The 15,094-nt window shown below is 35.3% G+C and overlaps 1 protein-coding gene across 2 annotated transcripts in view; it reads left to right on the top strand.

Annotated features, from left to right (window-relative positions):
* CLYBL (citramalyl-CoA lyase) overlaps positions 1 to 15,094 on the top strand; it is a 260,497-nt gene that overhangs the window by 219,015 nt on the left and 26,388 nt on the right. For both annotated transcript variants that reach the window (XM_075918756.2, XM_075918755.2), the window contains exons 3-4: positions 10,208 to 10,396; positions 13,875 to 13,976. In XM_075918756.2, the coding sequence (XP_075774871.1) occupies positions 10,208 to 10,396; positions 13,875 to 13,976 (291 nt within the window). The remainder of the gene's footprint in view (positions 1 to 10,207; positions 10,397 to 13,874; positions 13,977 to 15,094) is intronic.

The following is a 15,094-nucleotide window of genomic DNA, read 5'->3' as shown; positions in this document are numbered from 1 at the left end:
TGGGAATGCTGGTGGCGTACGGTCTGTGTAGAGAGTCCACATATCCAGAAAGTCCTGCAATGAGAGTGCCAATGCCCGAGATGATGGGGTGTCCATTTCCAGGCTTATGGATCTTGGGTAATAGATAGAATAACCCTGGTCAGGGCTCTAGGGGTGTGTCTGTGTAGATTTGTTCCTGTGCTTGTGTAGGGAATGTCTTGAGCAGATGGTGCAATTTCTTAGTGGGATCTGAGGAAAGCGGCCTGCAGAATGTGGCATTGGAGAGTTGTCTGGCAGCCTCCTTTTGGTATCTGCCCTATTCATGATGATAACTGCTCCTCCTTTATCAGCCTCTTTGATTATAATGTCAGAGTTGTTTCTGAGGCTGTGGATGGCATTGCATTCTTCATGGCTGACGTTATGGGGCAAGCAATGCTGCTTTTCCACAATTTCTGCCTCTGCACGTTGGTGGAAGCATTCTATGTATAGGTCCGGTCTGTCATTTCGATCCTCAGGAAAAGTCCATACAGAATTCTTCTTCTTGTACTTTAGTGGGAGGGTATCCACGTGTCAGTGCACTGTTCAGTGTTGTCTTGAAAGTATTCCTTGAGTTGGAGACGGCAAAAGTAGGCTTCCAGATCACCGCAGAACTGTATCATGTTTGTGGGAGTGGTTGGGCAAAAAGAGAGTCCCCACGATAGGACAGACTCTTCTGCTGGGCTGAGTGCGTAGTTGGATAGATTGACGATATTGCTGGGTAAGTTAAAGGTACCACTATTGTGGCCCTATGTGGCAAGTAGGAGCTTGGAGAGCTTACAGTTCTTTTTCCTCTGTAGAGAAGTGAAGTGTGCAATATAAATCTCCCCTCTTGTTTTAGTAAAGTCCAAGCAAGTTTGTGTGAAAGGTTGGTTTTTTACGAGAGTCTCCAGATCTGAGAGCTCTTTTTTGATGTTTTCCTATTTGCTGTACAGTGTGCTGATCAGGTGGTTCCTCAGTTTCTTTGAGAGCGTTTGGCACAATCTCTCACCATAGTCTGTACAGTATGATGATTGCAATGGATTTTTCGCCTTCAGTCCATTTGGTATGATGTCCATCCATTTGCATTTGGAGAGGAAGATGATATCTGTCTGTAGTTGTGCAAGTTTCTTCATGAAGTTGATGGATTTCCACTCCATACAGCTAAATACAGTGCCTTGCATTGGTGACAAGTATCAGAGGGTTAGCCATGTTAACACGGCTAGCCCTCTGATAGATTAAAATTGAATCTAAGGAAATGGAAACTGTTTGATACAGATGTGCTTTCTCTTGGCCACTTGATCAGGAAGAAAAACATGTCCACTCATAAAAAAACAACACAGAGGCAATTCAGAGCTGACTGACCTCTCAGGTATAAGGAGTCTTATAGAGCCCCCTCCTCCTGTTATTAAATATCATTACACAGTTTGCCAATATAGAAAAAACACTGCATAAATTAATAGAGTATGGAAAACTGTTTGATTGTTCATAGAAGTGCAAATCAGCATTTGTGGAGTTCAGAAAAGCACATGTGACTGTGCCAAGTGCTGGCTTTTCTTTATTTTAAAACACCTTGCCTGATAGAGAAAGATTTAAGTACTTACATATTACAGATAGTTTTGTTTCAAGAAAGAGAAGGTATGGGGAAAGCAATTGGTTAATATAGACTTTCACAATGCTGCAAAGAGAAATGTTTGTGCCACCAGGAATAGCTTTATGACAACTATTAAAGCTATTGGCCATTTTTATGTATGGGAGGAAATTTGTAATCAGAGAACATGTATCTATACAGTGGTTTATTTACATTCCAGAATTCTAAAAGATAGTAAACTTAAACAGTTGTGGGAATTATATAAGGGCGATGGCCAAATCAAGTGCAGACAGAAACATGCTGATGTTTTGTCTAAAGATAAGGGTTTGGAATATTTCAGCTAATGCTTTTGGCAAGAAAGCATTATCTGAGCAAGGCTGGGATCAGTTCTTAGCAGATACACTGTCCACTACATGTGACACGCCAATCAAGAACAAAACAATAGTTCAAAAGTGAAATACTAGGTATCAACAAAACTCAGAGTTCCTTAAATACCCCAAGCTTAAACTGTCTGTCAGCAATTTGGAAAGCTATCAAGAGGTAGATTTCCCCATCCCCAAGACATATTGGAATTAGTGGATATAAGACAGTGCACCTTCCCACCAAGGAAACATCTCTGACATTGTCTGCTGAAGGATATGATCTGTCTTTGTGATTTTAAATGGACAGCATCCCATTCTGACTCTCACCCTTCCACATCAAGATATTGTGGCCCGAGGGCAGTGATTATCCCTGCAGCCCCAGCAGAGGGGAGAGAGAAAGACCAGGTCTGGATGAATGATGGACTGCGCATTCAGAATTCTCATCAGCTTGGGTTCTTCACCACTAAGCAAGCAGCTCTATGGCTTCAGCCTGCAGAATGGGTGCAGGTTCCCTCCTCCATTTGCAGCACGCTGACTCTTCTTCCTTAGCCTGGTCCACAGTAGGTCTTGTGAAGCTTGTTGATGCTTATGGGCTGGCTATTGCTGAATAAACAAGGATAAGTAGTTTGGCCCTCTGTGTTTTCTACTTATAGAGCTGTCATACAATTTGAGTACCCCCACTGAAGCATCTATTTTTGTAACAGATGCATCATATAATTCTAGTTTCTCAGTTGCTGTACTTCCCCTGCCATCTAGACTTTTATTGGCCTTTTAATTTTTCTTTTATGTTGTATTTCCTCATTTCCCTATATTTATTATGTATTTTTGGTTTTGGACATTGTATTAAAATAATGAAGAGATGACTAAATGGCTGTTTAGAACATAAATCTTCTCTGGTCTTTGAGACCCTTGATCTGTCCTTCACTTAAAATAATTGCATCAACAATCAGCTACTGAACATGGAGCAAGTCACTTTTCTCTTGCTAATATTTAGCTAGAATGAGGAGTATGCTGATAATATTAATTAGGAATGCCAACAAAAATGGACGTGTTTTCAATTCACACTTACTTTAAAAAGATGAGTTGCAAACATTTTCATTTTTAGCTTGTTACATATTATGCCACTGTTTTTACATAAAAATAATTCATGAGGACATATGGTTGAGTTCCTGTGACACTATAAAAAATGTTGCAGTGTTTCATTATTGATTACATCAGACAAAAAATTTTGTTGCATCATTTCATCATACAGCAGCTCATTCATACTGTCCGGGAAGACTAATTAACACTAATGCTTCTAAAGCATTTTCATTTGTGATGCTAATCTGTCACACAGTGAAAAGCACCCTCAGAAAGCTGGGGGGTGAGGGAGAAGTAAAGAGTACATCTTGCAGCCACCTGAAAATAGTGTGAGTTTGATTTGTTTTAATTGAAAGGTTGTTTACATCTCTTTCATAAGTGTTTATAAAAGTTGGCAGATAGAAGAATAGCCTCCTCAGTGGGTGGACAAGATTCTCTCATTGGACCTATCGTACATAGCACGCTTATCACACAACTTTTGAATACTGGTGCTACACACAATCTAAATGCATAAATCAAAATACATACAGGCTGTGTCTACAGTGCACCCCTTTTCCGGAAAAGGGATGCAGATTAGACACTTCGGAATAGCAAAATCCGCGGGGGAATAAAAGATCCTCCGGAAAAGGGCTTATTTTCCAGAGAATCACGTCTAGACTGGCGCTTTTCTCTGGCTTATCCCCAAGCCGGAAAAAAGCGGCAGCCATGTAAATGCAAATACTACGGGGGATATTTAAATCCCCCGCGGATTTTGCTATTCTGAAGTGTCTAATCTGCATCCCTTTTCCGGAAAAGGGGTGCGGTGTAGACACAGCCACAATGTTCACACACATGAAAAGTGCCATGAGAGCTAAGTATTGTTATTGCACACGAAGAGAGATTTAGGCTACATTTTAAGACTACAGGCATGTTTGTATACATCTCATCATAGTGACCTCCTTTTAAAATGCCACATTGCTTTGATTATATGAAAGATATAAATGTCGGGAAAAAAATTACACACAATTTGTAAAAAATATTTAAATCACTTGCAATAGTTCTCTCAGCAGCAGCTATCGTGGCTCCTCAGAGTTTCAGCAAATTTACGTAGTCCAGCATCCAGGAACTTTAATCAGGATACATAAACCCTGGATTCTGGGCTGCTGACCTTGTGGAATTCAGATTTTAATTTTCTGATTCCCTCACTTCTGTGGCGATTCAAGCCAAGACACCTCCTGACGGTCATATATGGAAGTTGTCCAACTCTGATGATGTCAGGTGGATGCCACTGAGTAACTTCAGGAGTCCACTCATTTCCACACTGGAGTGGGGGAGGTGAGGAAGCTCAGTGAGCCTAAATCAAAGGAAGAGCTGCCAATACATTTAGAGAGCTTTAAAATGTACTGTTCTTTTAAAACAGAAAAAAATATGAAAAATGCTGTTCAAGAATGCATTGTTTGATTATTGGAAAGAAACCCCATTTAATAAAATGCTGTAGGAGTAAGGCCTTTACATTTCCTAGCAAAGCATATTAACTTTACAAGTTAGTCCATAATGCAGGTTATTGAAATAATGGGCTTCAGTTTTCAAGATGATAGACCATGGAGAGCATATAAATACATTTAGTAGAGCAGAGAGAAAGAGGCAGATGTTATAGATGCATACAGTAAGAAAAATCATTGTGTTTTAATGAATGTCTCTCATCAGATAAGGGAAAAGGACAGTGTAAAAGAAGAAGGTCTCAAAAAAACAAATTGCTAGAGAAAAAAGCTTTTAAGGCTTCAGGGAAGGGGTTCTAAAAGAGAAGATGGAGGATTGTATTTCTCAGTAATTACCTAAATATTTATTTGCCAAAACTGCAGAAGAAGAAAAGAAGCACATAGATTCATAGATTCCAAGGCCTGAAGGGACTATTGTGATCTGATATCCTGTGTAAAACATACAGTACACTGAGTAGAGGTTTCCTCTCTCCTCTGAAACCTTCCCCCCTTTTTCCTTATCTTTTGTTTTCAGTACATTCTCTTATAAATTGCTTGTTTTATTTTATTGAAAGAAAATGTGTTTCAAAATAAATGAGACCACTTCATGTGTCTTAAAAAAATCTTGCAAACAACGAATTGAATTAAAAAACAGATAAAAAAATGGATTTCAGTAAAGAACGCTTTACTGTTTATATGAGGGGTTTTTAGATAGTTTTTTGGTCTGAAAGTCTTAGAAGCCAGACGAGAATATACTTTCAGAGGTTTGTTCATATTTTGGACTGGTGCAAAATAGAAAATAGATATTATGAACTATGTCTACTGTTTTGAGAAATGTTCAGCAGATAAACAAATTGTTCTGCATTGACATTTTTCTTTGCTTTCTTGAAAATAAATATGATTTTCTGTTCCATTTTCATTCTCTGCTGTAAACCTGAAACCAAGAGGCCTAATGTTTTATTTTACACAACTATCACCTCTGTTGAACCAGAGCTTATAAAAAAAATCAGGTTTTCCCTCTGCACAAACTAATTTTGCCAGAGTAACGTTCATTATTATGAATATTCAAGGGCATTTTGAAGAGTCAGATCCGGAAAAAGACATAATCTAGATTTATGCAGCGCTCACTAATAAAAATAATAAAAGATTTATCAGTGTCAAGTTGTTTAAAAATCCACTATAGGGAAGTAATATTAAATCAGAATTGCATATTTTAACCATGTTAATAGTGTCACAAAACATAATTCTAATTGTGACTATAGTGATTAATTTCTGTTGCTGTGTGAAACATACAAAGTCGTTAAGGCTGTCATGTACAGGACATCTTCTGGTCTACCATTGTAGCAGATGAAATTTTTGTATTTCAATATGAAGAGTTAAAGCAAAGAGATGGTAAAAGGCTAATGTCTCAGACATCAGTTTTAACATGTTTTCATTATTCACTTTAACCTCCTCTTCATTTTATTTTGTATTTATTCTGTCTTTTCATTAAGGAATGAAGGTCTTGAGAAAAAATTACTGAGTTTATCCAGGAAGATAAAGTGAAATAGAGATATAACTCACAAAACACAAGACATGTTTATAGGGATACATGCCTAGCCACTCCCATCCCAAAGATAATACAACTCTAACAATTACAGTAATGAGAGATTTGTTTGTAGAATATATTATCAAATACAAAAGAATATATAAAGTATAACTCTTATCCTTGTTGACCTAATACCAAAAATTCCATAAATCTAAGGGTCTTTGTTTAATTATTTCTTTATTAATGTTGTGTCCAGTGTTTGGGAGGATTGGGGGGCTTGTGTTTTGAGGTTTGTTTTTTTTTAGTTCTATGGCATTGCTCCTGTTTCAAAGCTGAAATTTCTATATGTTGACATATAATTTAAAATAAAAAGGGTGCTAATTCAGATGTTCTGAAACGGTGTTAATGCTACTATTTAAGTCATTTATGTAGGTGTGTTTATATTACGTAGTTTTATAAATAAGCCCAAGGGGCTCCTTCTTAGTTGTCACATTCTTCCTTGAATGTCGTATTCTGTCTGTCTTATCCTATCCGACAGTAGAATTGATGCCGCACTAATCCCTGGAAGTTTGGAACTAATGAACTAACTGCTGAGCTGCCGCCACGGAGCTTGGTCCCAAACTATACTGTACTTCACACTCGATTTATTCTCCAGATGGCGAGACTGTGCAGCCCTGCCGCGAGGGACCACCTCTTCCACTGGAGTGTAAAAGTGGACGGATGTTGTTTTCTTTGCAGATTTGATAATTCAGAGCTAGAAACTTGTGAAGATGATTAGTTATTAGCTTTAATGGGTGCCAATTGAACCAACTGCACGCATATTCCCTTCTTTAATTTCAGTGTCTCTGTGTCTTGGTGATGGTTGATTTATCTGCAGTGCTACGTCATCGAAACCTTTATCTTCCCAATTTGGTTGCAGTACATGGCAACAAAAATCAAACTGTGCCCTATGGAGAATCAAATATTAGAATGAATATAATAATACATTTATTAGCTACTGTTTCTACATTTAAATATGCACAGAATGGATTATCAAGTGAAAGATGTCACTCTAATGTACTATAGTAATATCACTATTTACAAGAAGTGTCAGTCATCTTTCTAGCTCGTTCTATTTTATAAGCATCCAATGTGTGTGGAATCCAGATACTAATTGGGCTACAATAATCCCAGACTATTTTGGGAGGGAATAATCTATTGAATTATCAGGTTTTCTCCTTTTTATGCATTCATTCATTCATTGAAGACAATTATCTTATGATACAGTGCTGACATATAGCACAGAGCAAATTTATTTAAGTCTGACCATTTGTAGTAGGGCTTTGGTAATGTCTTTAGAAAGAGGTTTATTCTTACACCAAAGGCCTATGTATAACCTGTATATATATGATTGCAGCAAATATAAAAGCTTTTCTCTATTATTAAATTGAGAGTAGATTAACTAAAAGTTTGAGCTTTTTCATATATTATGTAATAATAAAAACTATTTTATTGCATAATGATGCAGAAACAGTTTTCTTCCTTTTTCATCCATGTTTTGTGCTTTTTTTTTCATTTAGTTTCCTGTTTAACCATGACATTTTGTGTGGTAATCCTGTCTGTGGACCTGATTCTGCACCACTGAAATCAATGAGAGTTTTTCCACTGATTTAAATAGGGACATGTTATCCTGTTCAGGAATGGCTGAAGTACTCAGAATCTTCTGAGTAGCTAATACTTACCAGTCTGGTCTGGTACCTACCAGACTGGTCCATAATTAAAATGTACATAACTGAATTGGGATTTAGAGATCATGAGGACCAGGTGGATTTCATCAAGGAGAAAATCTTCTTCAATGCTGGGGTATCTCTATCTCTGAAGCGGACACAACTAAAATGTAATCGTTCTAAGAAAGTGAATCTGTTTTCAACCCAACAGATGGCATGCGTGTGTTAGCAAAACTGTAACATATTTCTCTATTAAAATATGAAAAAATAACATCCTTGTTGGTTGGTACAAATTCAGTGATGTTATTGATTATTTTGGGATATGTACCAAAGGGATGCACATTTAGTTTATGTAAATTACTAAAAGCAACAGCCTGTTAATAAGTGTTTTGTGTGGAAATATATACCTAGAAGGACATGATCTGTGTTTTTATGGGATGGGGGTTTACAGTCTGAGGGGGAAAACAACTAACAAGAATGCCTACTGCTCACTATTATAATTTGGAAAAAATCAGAGTGTATAGTTTTACTGTTATATGTGCTCAATTAGAATTGGATTCTTCTTTATTGCACAGTTTTGGAAGATCTTTAAAGTGGCTCATTATGTACTGAAACTGTGATCATTTTATCTGGCATTAGTTAAGAGCATAAATTGGTTTAGAGAATGTGTTTTAAACTATCACTCTACACCAGATCACAAACTTTCAGATCAGCTAAGAAATTAACTATTGCTGCTCTGACAATGAAAATTTAGTGGAATTTGAATTAGCCGGTGATGTCATCACATAGTGCAATTTGAAGAAATCAGAAGACAAACAATAGTAGATACCTTTGGAGTCCTTTTCCAGCTAAATATGTTTCAGTAAACTATGTGTATGTTGATTCCATAATGGTGGCAGCTAGAATTCATTTACAATAGCAATAACGTTTCTGATTGTATTGATATTTTAATGAAATGACCTCTGAATATAGCCTTGTATCATAGCATAGGGGTGTGTCTGTGTTGTCATTTTCTATCCTGCTGATGGGCATATGTTAAAACCTTTGGAGAAACATGGATGATAGTACAAAGCTGAAGGCTGTTTGATTCAAGTTTCATTAACCTTCAGCTTCATTATTCTTTCACTTTAACTGGTGAGAGTAATCACTTGCTTCTGTCTAAACTTATCCTAATTATTGGCAATCCAAGTCTTGTAAATCAGTACACTGCAGTGCTGTCTTAAACTGGTCTTGGAGACATATTCTGATCTGACCTGACAACTGGAAGCTACTGTTTCCTCACACTCTTTAACTCGGACCACATTTTGAAATCTCTTCTGCCTCTACTCACAGGCAGAGATTTGTATCCGTCTGGTTTAAATCTACTGTCATGTGTTGTCTTGCTGATTAGTATTAGTCTCATTATTAACTTTGATGATTTTTTTCTGTTTTCTCCTATTTTCTAAATAAGTATTTCTGTTCAGATGGCTGTATATTGTTAAAACAGTTTTTTAAGTAATCATGAGTCAGAAGCTTTAAAGTTTTATTAGTACCATAAAAACTCTTCACAAATGAAACTACTTTTGATAAGTGTTCATTTTCACAATGAGAATTTGTTAAGGGCTGTTGGCAAGTTGAAGGAATTTGTTTTTGAAACTGAAATTGGCAGGAAGTAGTGAGCTCAAGTGCTTTCTTTTCTTTTCTTTTTTTTTCTTTCCCTTTTTTCTTGACGCCAATAGAAGTGTTTCATTTCAGCAAAGGATGTAAGTATTCTGAATGCAAATCAAGTATTGGACAGATAAATAAACTTTCCTCTGTCACCATTTTTGTGAAGTGTGTCAGTTGGAAAATGTTTTTGGAGTTTTTATTTTTGTTGATAACATAGAGTATCTTTTTCACTATCAGTCAGAGTTTCCAGAAAAATCTGCATATTATTTTGGATTGCATGGTATTACTTTCATGTGTGAGTTGCCTACTCAACTGCAAGCATTCATACAGCTTAATGAATAAAAAGGATAATGATACATCAAAACAAAAAATAAGTATATAAGTCTGCATACTGATAACTATAATGTTATTGTGGTCCATTAGAATTATACAGATATTAATTGAAAATATTATTATTTTATGCAATTCTCTTATTCCATTTTTGGCTATATGAAAACTATTGGTATAGAAAGATGCCAGTTTAAAGATTTGTGTTTGTTAGACATTTTTCAATACCTTTAAACATGAAATTGATGTTTTCTTCAAGTACTGTAGTAATCCTATTATTAAGCAGATGTGAAAATTGAGTATTTACTATCAGTTGTAAATAGATTGCTAAAACTAACATTCTGGGGGTATTGGCTATGAAAGGTATAACAAAAGGCAAACAGTAATTAATATTATGGTAAATTGATTTTTATATTGTTGGCTTCATTTTTTCATCAGTTTGATATGATTTCTGCTCGGTAAGTTTTTCTATCAAGAGAAAATAAACTTAATTTTTAAAAATATGTATATTCTAGGGAGAAGCAAGGCTGACAGTTGTGAAAACACTGAAAGAGTTTGCGTTTGGCCAAACTGAAAAGTGCGTTAGGATCAATTCAGTGTCCAGTGGTCTTGCAGAACAAGATCTCGAGGTCCTTTTGAGGTCCAGTGTTCTTCCTTCAAGCCTGATGCTGCCAAAAGTTGAAAATGCTGAAGAAATAAGATGGGTGAGTAGTTATCAAATTGTCATAATCATAGTTTTGGATTGAAGACTTGGGGCCAATTTAGAAGGAGCCATAGGGACCAATGAGCTAGAGTTACAAAGAATGTTATCATGGGACAATGTTTGTATCTAGGAAAGAAAACACTAACATTTCCATTAAAATGTTCATAGTCTGGAGCTGTACACCAAGCATACATGTAGCAACATTAGTTTTTAAGGAAAACTAGTTTTCTTAGCACTGTAATTGATAAAAAGAATAACTATGTTACAATATGTTATCAAAATATAGAAGAAAATGTGTAATCATTTGATTTGTTCCATTCTATCAAACTCTGAACCTTCACTGACACCTGAAAAGATTCTGTATGTCAATATGTTTTATGTACATGCCTGGGAAGTTGTAGATGGAGAAAACATGTTAGCAACATATGAAAAAATGGGGAGGGAAAGGAAAAGGTCACTCCTTTGGGGCAACTAAAGGAACCAACAGGAAGCTTTTAACTAGTGTTTTTAATTACCACAGATATTATTTCCTGAACAGTTCTCTATTTCTTCCTTTTTAATTGCTGACAGGTGTGTTTGTGTTTCATGAATGACTTTTTAGCCAATAAAAACCTGAAATGTAAATGGTTGGCATGTCAAATTACTTAAGAAAACTTTGAAATAGGCCTAATTATGCTATAATTGTTTTAATTGTTAAGAAGAGGTACATTTTATTTAGCGATACCATTATTTCTGCAAAACGCTGCTAAGGAATAATGTTTCATTATGCAGTTCCATACTTTTGAAAACCACAAGTATAGGGAGTATCTAAAATTTATGTGACCTGCAATGAAAGATGTATTATTATCAGGTTTAATCCCAACATCTAACCTTGATCAAGCCTTTAAGATAGTATATGTAACTAAAACTGAACAAATATGTTAGTTATATTACAGTACTTGTCCATTTGTAATAGTGTACCTTCAGTCTTCCCTGTTTCTAATGGAAGGTATGTCCCCTTACACCACGATTTAATTAAATTAACTAGAAAATACCTTTCAAGGTTTACAACCATGTAAGTGTTAGACATAATTTGTCATTTATGAATATTCATGCTTCCAAAATGACAGGAGCCTCACTAGTACCTAATATTGGTTTTGCATTGGTATGAAATCTGAAGACTTTGTCCCTCCCATCCCCCAATGGCTAATTTTCATACCTATCATCATCCCATTTGAAAATAAAATAGCACTAGCTTACGTCTTATTGTCTGTATGTTTGATCTGTTGCATTTTGGTAACAGAGAACATGTTGGATTTAATAACACAGTTTTTAAAAATGTTTAATTTTTTGAAATAACAGAAGCCTTTTGCTGTTTATTTTTCTGCTCATTTTTTTATGTGAAACATAAAACCTGGAGGCTGATGCACAACTAAAAGATGGGCTTACTTGTTTTCTTTTGTGTGAGAATCTCTTGCTTTCCTTTTGTCCCTAGTATGGGTACTTGTTTGACTGGCATGGCTTATTGGACTATAACAAGCGTAACTCTCCCTCTTTTGTCATGGGACAATTCTCCCACAAATCCTGAACAGTGTGCATTCTTCCCAACACACTATTGGGTGTGCACTGGAATTGAAAGAATTGCTGAGGCCTGCTACTTCATCCCCTCCCCAATCTTTGTGTTTTTCCCCCTCTCTTTTTTCCCCCCTCCCTCCCTCACTGAAATGAACACTTTACCAGGCCGGAAACATTTAATCGTCTCCTTTTGAAAAAATTAATTGAAACTTCTCCACTAGTTACCTTTTGTATTAGTGCTTATAACAAATTATAAAAAGAAAGAGGAAGGAGACAGTATTTAATTAAAAATTCTCTTTTTTATCTTCAAAGTAAAAGATATTAAAATGGAGCATTTTTAAAGAAACCTAACAAGGTGGCTATTTAAATGTTTGAAATCTAACGAGTTCTTCCATTTAAACCTTCATCTAAGTTACCAACCCCTACTGTCCATTCATTTTTTTAAATTATTTTTAAAAGTCAAAATCATACAGGGATCTTCAGAACTAAAGCTGAAATTGTTTTAGTGCACTGCTTCCAATGTTCCTACTCTGACCTGTATGAAATTTACGATTTTCTATTGCTCTACCTAAGACACTGTACATATATGCATCTGAATTGCTGTGATTTTCTTAATTCTATATATTTTAGCTGACTTCTTTGGAGAAAAGTTACAGAAGAGATTTTGATGATGATGATGATGATGCACAGAAAAATGTGGGGAAGGCAGAATTCTTCATCGCGAAAAGCTGTGATTTATTTTGGCCCAATTGTAAAGTTACTGCAAATTGCTCGAAAGCTTTTTAAAGATCTCAGTGATTAGATTTTCCTTTCTTTTGGGGAGGGGTGAGGGAGGGAAGCTAAAAGGGGAAATAACACCTCTAATCCAGCTTCTGGTAAATAGGCTGCCAGCTTTTAAAATGAGTTTCCTTTCTATTAGTCAGAATATTATGCTAAGCCTTAAGCATTAGTTTTTTATGTTGCCATAGCAGCCTTATTCCTGCAGGGTTGTGACCTGTGATGATTACAGTACAAAGCTTATAGGGTCTTGAAACCCCCTTTGAAGATGAAAAGTCTTTGATGGTTTATATTTATGCAAATCTCTTAGATATGATTTACCCAACTGAGACTGAATGGAGAGATGATTAAAATTCCCTTTTCCTTTGATATCCATTAATGGTTGCATATTCCTTAAATTTAAAATGGATGCATGTGTTATTTTTGTCTTTATTTACTAAAATATCTTCTACCATACCTGTGATATGTTTATCTCCTCACAAATTACTAGATCTAGACAGACATAATAGATTTACAATATAGGGGTTTTTTTTCTTTTGAAAGGAGAAAAATATGTGCAAGAGCTTTTGTATGTTTCCAGATGATAGATTTTGGAATTTGGGCTACCCCACTGGCAGCTCAGAGCTAGCTGTGAACTGGTCTCATGGAAAAAATTGGAAAGCTTTGGTCTTCAAAGAATTAAACTTCCTTTTTAAGGCCTTCCTAGGTAAGCTAAAAATTATGAAGAAAAGCCTAGTGAACAAAGGGTAACGGTGCCGTAATGAATAATATGGATGCCACTTAGAAGACTGCGGAACAGTTACAGTGATGTTAGTATTAGACATGAAACAAAACAGGACGTCAGGTATATCAATACTTGATTGTTTTTAAGGGCCTGCTGATTTGCATTTAACTCCATCAGGGTGCTAGGTGTTAAGTAAATATTTTTACAATTAAACCCTTAAACTTCAAAATATACGGTAATATTGCAATTCAGAATTGTAGGCCTCAGAACAGACATGGTTGAAAGCTTGAGCATTTTTTTATTACAGTTCTGGTTTTGTTTTGTCATTGCAGCCAGGTGAAATGTCTGAAAAGGTGCATGTGCATGTGGATATTTGTAAATGAATTTTTTTCTTTAGTCACTTTTAATGTTGTTCTGGTTTTAGTTTACAGACAAATTTTTATATCACTTAAAAGGCCGACCACTTGTAGAACCAATGAATTTAATCCCTTTTGTGGAAACTGCAATGGGGTTGCTCAATTTTAAGGTAAGGAACCTTGATGTGGTAAAGAGTTCATATTTTATCCTATCGGCGACCTAGATGTATGTTAAATATTTTATGTCCTTTAAATAAGAAATGTATCTAAATAGGAGCAATGACAAAAAAGGGATTACAGTCCTCTGAAAAGTTTGTTTCTGTTTCTGTAAAGGCCATAACAAAATCCAAAATATGTCAGTAAAATGCCAATACCAGATAATACGTAAAGACCATATAATAAAACCCTGTGAAATAATTTTTGTTTTACTTTTACATTTGATTTTTTCAAAATATGGAGATATTCTTTGAAATTATCTGGAAAGCTTGAATTGTTGTTGTAAAATTGATTGTTTAGTAAGTAGCATAGTTGACTTTTTATAACTGTATTTATAAATAAACTTTTCGTCATTTCAGTAATTTTACCATAGTGTTTTTATTGTGGATTCTCATTATAAAATACTTCAAAATTCATATTATAGCTCTGAGAACAAATAATAATATTTCATATTTGTGCTCATAGGTGTGTTCTGCACTTAGAAGTGTAACTGAAGTTCTAAAGTACCCAACATCTGAACAACATGAATGTTTTATTCTCAGGCTCACTTAAATTCAAATTATATTTTTTCTTTGTCTTGTATAAAGATTTTCTAAATCTTCCTCAGTATTATTTGCAAATTGACTGACTTGATGCTCATGAAATACAAATGGCCCCCAGTCTCAGTATTTAGCCTGTGTTTCTACAGGGAATACCAATGATGATGAAATGGAAAATCAAATGCACTCACTGGAAATGCAATATTCTTCTCCTAAAGCTTCAAAGAAAAGTTTCAGAGTAATTCAAAACTTGTATATATAAAGTGTTTCAAGAGCTGCTGAGAAGCCTCATTGTCTATGTGTATATATATAGCAAAAAACATTTACTCTTACTGCATACCTTAAATATATCTTGGAAAATAATTTAAAATATTACAAGACAAACATTCATATTCACTGTCAGTACTCAGAGAGATTTTATTTTAAATTTAAATTGTTTAGAATTTTGTGTCTGTGATATTTTATAGTAGAATTCCTAATAAATACCATAGTTCTTGGTGCTGGCAGGAGAGTTTCATCTTAAAATATACTGT

Source organism: Pelodiscus sinensis, chromosome 1, assembly GCF_052426305.1.
Source record: "Pelodiscus sinensis isolate ZL-2025 chromosome 1, ASM5242630v1, whole genome shotgun sequence".
Taxonomy (NCBI): domain Eukaryota; kingdom Metazoa; phylum Chordata; order Testudines; family Trionychidae; genus Pelodiscus; species Pelodiscus sinensis.
Note: the sequence above shows the minus strand (reverse complement) of the source record. Positions and strands in the feature narration are given on the sequence as shown.